At 35.1% G+C, this 8,427-nt stretch overlaps 1 protein-coding gene across 1 annotated transcript; it reads left to right on the forward strand.

Annotated features, from left to right (window-relative positions):
• Positions 1 to 285: 285 nt before the first annotated feature.
• On the forward strand, positions 286 to 841 carry LOC145011690 (taximin). Its single transcript, XM_078970421.1, has one exon. The coding sequence runs from the start codon at positions 368 to 370 to the stop codon at positions 593 to 595; it is 228 nt and encodes a 75-aa protein (XP_078826547.1). The 5' UTR covers positions 286 to 367; the 3' UTR covers positions 596 to 841.
• Positions 842 to 8,427: the final 7,586 nt, after the last annotated feature.

Here is an 8,427-nt window from a genome sequence, read left to right on the forward strand (position 1 = left end):
TAACTTATTTTTTAATAAGCCTAAGAGAAATAGTCTCATCATCGAACTACACAGGAACTTGCGTCTCACGTTTTCGCCAAAGTCTCCTCATCGATCAAAGACCAAAACACACGCGGATTGATTCACCCAACAATTATACAACATATCAAATTACCAAAACAACCCCGGAAGTTCCAACGACCCATTCCCATTCAAGCATACCTTCAAAGGCTATTTTCGTCAACGGGGAAACCGCCATGAAACCCCCCATGATTCCCATCACGACCTCATCCTACATAACCCCCTTCATCAACTCCGGGTCTTCACACACACACACACACAAAACACCAAGAACACACACTAAATTCGGAGATTTCGAGTTGAAGCAATGGGAGAAGGAGATTGCAGGCCGCTAGGGTTTCTGATCGGATTACCATTCGCTTTGATCGCATTGGTCATCTCTGTTATCGGTGCTGTGATTTGGATAATTGGATCGGTGATAAGTTGTTTATGCCCTTGTTGCTGTTGTTGTGCTGGACTTGCAAATTTAGCAGTGGATCTCATCAAGCTTCCGATTAAAGTTCTTAGATGGTTTACTTATCAGATCCCTTGTTAATTAGTTCTACACTTTTCTTTTCGATTATTAATGTTAATCCTTCTAAACATACTTTTCGTGACATGAACATGATGAGATTTTCTCGAATGTTCTTGAATCGTATTTAGAAGGATTTGTAGGAGAAGTTGTAACGATTTTTATTTATTTTTATTGGATTAATGACATTATTTAGTAGTTGATTTGTGTGGTTTGTTGAACAGAAGGGAATTTTCGGTATTTTATGCAATGCTAATGTCATGATTTTAAGATCTGTCTTGGATTTGAAGAGAAAAAAAGTAAGATCTTTGCTGATTTGTTTGATCAAACTATGAATAATACCCTGATCATGTAAATTAACGATAAATAAGGCAGAAATTTTGGAAAACGTTTGTTAGATTAATGTTTCGTAATTTGATCATGAGACTTGGGATAAACCAGCATTATACTAATGAAAATATAACTTATAACAATGAACATTGTATTGTATACAATAATATTGTACAAAACGTATGTTATAGAAGTTGCATATGCATGGAACCTTTTTTCTATTATAAAATATGCTTTGTATTTTGAAGGGCATTTTTATAATTAATTAAACAGATTTTTAAAATATAACATTATAATAAGAATTGACTTTGTTTTATGAAATGTATTTTTGCAGACCATTGACTGTTGACCATATTTCATACATTTACAAAATACTTTTTCTTACATATTCTAAAAGTTTAGCATTATGTTTTTGCCAGAATTAGCAATAAAGTATTTTTTTTTTTTTTTTTTTTTTTGTAAATGACAATCATACCCACATAACACAAACTTATTTATGAATTTTGTTAGATTTTTTGTAAGTTTTGTCTCACTTATTTTTCAACATTATATTTTGCCCAACTTTCAATTTTATTTTATAGAACTATTCGATTTCAACCATTAGAAATTAAGTGGTTTAGAAAATAGATGGTTTAAAGAGCAAATTGAAAGTTATCAATGACTATTTCAGTATTTTATAATATTGACCATCTAAAATAATCTCCAACCTTTTACAAAAATCAAATATCTTAAACTCACGAATAAATGCACCTTGTAATTTCTTTTAAACGGAAAATATAATCTACTCCTACTTAAAGTATTCCTTAATTTCACATATGTCAACGACAAGACTTAAACATTCATCCTCAAGGAGTGAGGGCAACACTAGAATTTCATATATATCATTATTAAACATCTAAATATCATATTTCTCCGGCCTAAACTTTAAATATCATATTTACCCTTTATAATGTTTTTTTAATATCATATATACCCAAATCTATTTTTTTGATAATTTTTAATAATTTATAATCTTTTTTTTTTTTTACCATTTTAAAACCATTAAAACTAAAAACAAAAACCAAATGCACAATATTGCCCTTCCTATACAAACACAGGTTTCATTTAATTTAGACGAGGTTTTACTCTCGTCTTCATCCTCAATTCGTCACCGACTTCCTCACGATTGCATATTGTCTCCTCACCATCGCCGACTTCTATTTTTTGCTGGCGGCACTTCTTGGTCGCATAAAGGGTACGTCGATTAAAAAGGGATGTATTTGCCAATCGCAAGAAACAAACAACAATGGATCCTTTGTTGCTTGCGCAAGTTCGCGTTCTAGAAATCATTATCGTCTTTGTTGCATTCTATTTCTCTCCATGGCATCACCCAAATTCAACTTACTAGTTAAACATCATCAAATCATCTTTGAATCGAAGTCGATCAATAATGGGAAAACGTAAATCGTCCTTGGAAAGGGAAAAAAAATTAATCGATCCAACATTTTTTTAGTTTGAGTATGAATGAATCTCAGTAGTATCAATTAAGGTTTTGATTTTGTTTTTCGATCAGTGAATGAAGCGTTCGAGAGAGTAGCGAGCTATGAATTGATGCGATGAATTTAACACTATTTGCAGCCCTGCAACACCAACCCAACTTGCTTTACTCTTTTCATCTTTTGGTCTACTCTCAATTGGATGTTGTTGCATCAAACCATGTTCCATGCCCTTTGTTGCTGACCAACTCAACAAATCATCTAACCATAAACAACCAAAGACTCATTGACAGCTACCTACTTTAATTGGTATTATGTTTCTGGAGCCTTCTCAACAATTGTTGCTTTTATAGTAGTGGTTTACATTCAAGATAAGTATGGTTGGAAGGTTGGATTTTTAGTTCATGGTTTGTTCTGCTCTCATGTTCGTACATGGTATATATAATGTCAATAATATTTTGAAGTAAATTACAAAAAAAAGTCAATAACATTTTTCATCAAGTTCTCATTATTAACATCTTTTATACCAATCCTTAAATAGGTGTTAGATTATTATTTTACTTTAAGCTTTGTGCTTTTAATAATCAATGTATTATATTTTTTTTATCATGGACCAACCCTAAACTAACCTCATGTACATCTCCTTCACAATTCATCCTTTCCTCCCCCTCACTTCTTACTGAAGTTCGTATCGATCGAGTAAACAAAATGAAATCAGAATTTGTATTGCATCTAGAACACAATGAGTAAATATAATCTAGATGGCTCAATTAAAATTATGAAATATACAATAGAGTTTTAGAGTAAGAACAATAAGTGCCAGAAAGTTACTCTACCCCTAGTACATATCCCTAATTATAGGAATGATAGAAGTAAGGAAAAAGTACATAAAGGCTAAATCTAATACGTTTTGACATACAAAAGTGCCCTTATGAAATACATACAACGAACATTGCATTACAAACTTTGAATCCTATCAAGCTATAACAGACTTCGACACCTCACAACAACTATTCAAACCCAACATTCTCCCCCTTTGTGAGCAGTGTAGAACTAAGTCATAAAAAATTTTGTAGCTTGATGAAGTACCCGACGAATCTCAGTATACCATGTAATGGAATTTCGAATCTCTGTTATATCCCCTGGATTATTCCTCTTACAGTTACTAATCCGAACAAGGAGATTTGTATACTAGGAATTCATATATCTTTCAACTTCCTCAACTCTGAACAAATACTTAGTATTCTTATTGTTTTTATTCTTTCCAATAAAAACAATTCCCAGTGGTTTGACACATATTTCACTATCTTCAAATTTCTTCAAGCTTCTTTGACCTTTCAAAAATGATTGTGGCACAGTGATTTGTCTTCCCATTTCCAAGGTAAGTTCCACATCAGTTAGGGCAAGACAATCATAGTAATTGTCAATGAAAAGCTTGATGTATGCAAACCCAAGAATAAAATCTTCTTTATTGTTCACCTGGAGTTTTGAAACATCAACTTCACTCAAGATCTTTGCAACAGTGATTAGATCATTGTGATTCATTAACGGAAAGTCTACAACTATGAAATCACTAGCAACATTATTTTCACGAACCACATGAAAACGAAAGTTCTACAAAATACCTTTGAAAAGTTGATCCTTGGCAATACCCATCACTTTCACAATTTTGACTAAGGACCAAACCTCGTCTTCCTTCTTCCCAAGGACTACATGAAATCTCACTTTCAACTTCTTATATTCATCTTTGTCTTCAAAATTTTCTACCAGCTGGTACTGAGCAGAGACGAACATCACATGATTGATGGGAAAATCCAACTGATTGAAATTTGAATTTTCGATCCCATAACTCTTCTTTGGAACTTTCAAGAAATCGTGCATATCTCCAAGTGAAACAATATGCTTAATAGTTTTGTAGCAATATGGTTTGGTTGGGTCACCCTTCTCAAGACCAGGAGGATTTCCTTGCCTTTATCTTAGAATAATTTGAATCTTCCTTTGTCTTTTAATTTTCTTTTCCAAGGCAATCTTCTTTTCTTCTTTAGTTGGATAAGACGTGACACCCTTCCTTTTTCCTTCCATTTCTTTCTTTGAAGAAGGTGGCTTCGAACTAGAACCCCCAACAGAAGATCCAACAATAACACCCTTGTTTAATGGCCTCGAAGTCATTGTTGTTGAAATTGTTGATGTTGATGAAGGAAACGAAGTTGGTATTTGTGTGCTTATTACTTTCTCAACAACCTTGCCTTGATCTGAATCCTTTGATGCTCCATCACCCTTTTCTCTCCTTGCACCCCTGTTGAAACACGTGGGGCATCCATTGGCATCAAATTTATAAACATCAGAAGAGGAGCTAAATAAGCCCTCATATTGGACTCCAATGAAGAAAACATTTCAGACAAGGATTCTTGAGAAACCAAAGATGAATGAGTAACATTGAGTATCAAAATTAACTCCATCACATTTCCCAATAACTCTTCTAGTTTAACAAACTGCTAGGAATCAGATTCAGACTTCAAATCGACTTTGGTGATGAGAGAATTGTAGAACTCGACAATTTTCTTGATAGAATTAGCAACTATATCAACCTTAGTATGAAGAGTAGAATACTTTTGATCAATGTTAGAAATCTCCTTGGCCATCTAAGACTGAAGTTCTTCAATTTTGAAATTAACATCCTCCTGCACCCTCTTAACTTCTTCGACAAATAGAATATATCTTTCCTAAGAAACTACCCTCAAATCTTTAACCTCATGAGTAAAAGAATCAGATTGTCACTTCAAACACTCTTCATTCTTTATATCAATATGATCCATGATGGTTTTCAAACTATGTTCTTGGGCTTTTAACAAATCATCAACTTCAATGTTAGAAACAGTATTTCAACTTCCTGTATCTGCTTAAATTTGACGCAAAGAACTCAACTTATGATTCAAAATTTTGAATTGTTTTCCTGACATCAACACGTGATCGAGAATATTCTCCTCCTTGTGATCAAACTGAATATCGCCAAAAGATACCATGTAATCATCATTATCCTGTTCAATCTCCGAAGTAGATTTTGGACCATCGGTGGATTGAGAAAAAAATAAAGAAGTGATAGGTTGATTCATAATATTTTGAAAAAGTAGGCGATATGGTAGAAGCAGGTAATGATGTGGGAATTAGTGAAATAAATGATGGTAACGAAGTAGAGGTATCCATAAGAGTGGCTTCGAATGTGGATGAAGTAATGATAGAAACAGGAACAAATTAAGTAGAGACATTCGAAAACATTGGGCTGCATGATTCGACATCCTATCACATATGTTGACATTTGTATCCATATCAGATATATGCACAGGGATTCCTGTAGTTCAAACCTCCTCAATAACTGATTCAGCCATCGATGCTTTGGGTGGTATGCCTTTTGTCTGCTCATGGATAGATGGATTAGAAGGATCACCCAGATTAGTTGTCATGTCCATATTAGATGTTTCCGCGTTGCCACCAGGATTTCTAGTCACCTTGATATTTGACTTGACAGGGGAATCCCTCTGAGTTGATGTGAAGCCCATATCTTCTATTAGAATTGGTGACGGATTACCTTCATCTACTAAATCAGTTTCAACCACGCTTTGTCAAGTGACTCTTCCAACTTCTTTTGCTTCTTCTTGAGCTTCTTTACCAAGTCACGAGCTCTTCGTTTCTTTGAAGCTAGAGAAACTGGAGCAGGGATTTCACGAATAATCACCCATTTTCGATTAATATGGGGCTTTCGAATCTTCTGTAGCTTGGATGAAAAATACCCCTTAGGTGAAGAATGAGTCTGCACAGGAACATATTCAATAATAGGCCTTCAATCTGGTGAATATCGAGGTCTATGTGCAAGCTTCTTCGTACATTTTAAAATACCAGTCTTCGATGGCACCACCTCCGTTTAAACATCATGTGCAATGGGTTCTTGAACAGGCTCTATAACAGGCTTCGTAACCACTTTCTCAACAACCTTAGGAGCAGCTTGAGGTTTTTCAACCATTGAAGACTTCTTGGGACTTTTACTATGTTTAAAAGGTCCTGTAATTCCTTTTGGTATCAAAACACCTGTCTCAATAGTAGGATTAATTATTTGAAGATAAGCCACAAGAATAGGATTTGTTGGATCAACCTTGCAAAGAATAGCATCTGGAATTCTTGCAACATTGGGAAAAACTTATGAGTCATCTACAACATTCTTTGGATGTTGATAAATCAAAAATCTAGATTTAGGAACATCAACAGGTACAAGAATCCCTTCCTTCTCATACACATATCGCAAAATCAGACTCTAATATCATGCACATGATACACCATTAGTAACATTTGTATGTGAGATACTAACATCGAACGCCTCCCATAGTTGAGTCACATAATCAACTGTTAAATCATAATACAAACTAGCAATCATAGCATAAATTTCAAGTATGCCTTTATCCAATCCCACACTTCGACATGTCAAATATCGAAGAAATATTCCAAAGAGAAAATTCCACACACATGGTAAAGAAGACTTCTTAAACTGGCTAATCTTGACAAGTAGAGGTTGATGACCCATCTCGTTGAACATATAAACCACCTGTTCATTTGTAACCTCATAGAAAGGACCAACATTGGGAAGATTCGGGATTTGAGAAAACTATTTCTTGGTGAGTTTATACTTATAGTCATTGGTTAACTGGAAAGTAACTACCTTATAAGTTTTGTTGAACACAGTTTTAGAACCTGCCAACGATAGCCATGTCATCGGAACTGAAAAAGAATCCATCATCACAACAAAAAGAATTGAATGATAGAGATAGACAATCAACATTTGCAATTCTTCAGGGTATTTTGAAACATCTGGTTAAACCCTGTTGTTGGAATGTTGTTGGAACCTTGAATCTTCAACAAAGGTTGGGATGAAGCTTCATCAGTTATTTGAGAAGGATCAACTGGAACATTTGTAGCCGCCATTGTTAGGGTTTGAAGGTTTTAGATAAAATATGAAGATACAGAAGGATAATTTGGGGAAAATCATCAACCAGAAAATGCAAAGTTTGAATTGTTATCCCTCAATATCCTTTTATACTTGGTAACCAGTTTGAATTTGAAGCGGTTAGCAATAAATTCATGCCACGTGTCCCCTTGATAATTGGACCGTTTTCCATAAAAGTCATCACATCTAAAAAGTGATGAGCACTTTTTCCTTTAAAACCGTGAAGTAACCAAACCATCACATCAATCAATCATTTTGCATGCCCTAATAGGATATGAACTATCATAAAACCTTCAATATGAGGCTGGGCTCATTCGCATTTGGGTTTAGAAACTAAATTATAGCAAGACTTCTGAAATCTAGGTATGGGTTAGTAATACCCAAGACCTCGAGGATTTCTGTGCAATTGTGTGCCAACAAAATAGTAAGAACCAAAATAACAAAAATGTGTGAATAGTGACATCAAAGAATCATTTGATGGAAAAGAATATGGATCCCAAGCAAAGATCACTTCATTCAATATCAAGAGAGATATCGAACTGCTTGTGTGGTATCCCATGAAATACAATCGAACACTTGTAAAGAAGTATCGAAGGGATTCTTTTGGACAAGCTTCGAATGGTAAGAACAATTTTGTTCATGATCACAACTTAAAATTGTAACGACCCGTTCCCGGTACGTTAATTCATTGGTAATTGTTGTAAGTTTTCAAGAGGGACTCGGCGAGTTCTAGCCTGACTCGCCGAGTAGGGTCGCGACTTCGAGCACGCGTGAGCCGGGGCTCGGCAAGTCCATATCCCTGACTCGGCGAGTCCATCCGTCTAGGTGAAACCCTAAATCCCCGGGTTGCCCACTATTTAAACCACCTTATAGCCCCCATTCTCGCCTCCCTCACCCTGAGAACACTGTGAGAAAGAACCCTAATCCTCCCTTGTGTGAGCTAAGTGTTTTGTGCCATTTTGTGAAGGTTTGAAGAAGGAGAAGAAGAAAGGAGCAAGGAGAAGAGGTGTAGTGCAAAGATCCAAGGGAAAATCTGAGTTATTTGAGGTATTTTCGGA

The sequence above is a fragment of the Lactuca saligna genome, chromosome 8, assembly GCF_052625555.1.
Source record: "Lactuca saligna cultivar CGN05327 chromosome 8, ASM5262555v1, whole genome shotgun sequence".
In the NCBI taxonomy this organism is placed as follows: domain Eukaryota; kingdom Viridiplantae; phylum Streptophyta; class Magnoliopsida; order Asterales; family Asteraceae; genus Lactuca; species Lactuca saligna.

Bases quoted from the DNA above. Each gene is read 5' to 3' on its own strand.
- LOC145011690 (XM_078970421.1), top strand. From the start codon at position 368: ATGGGAGAAGGAGATTGCAGGCCGCTAGGGTTTCTGATCGGATTACCA.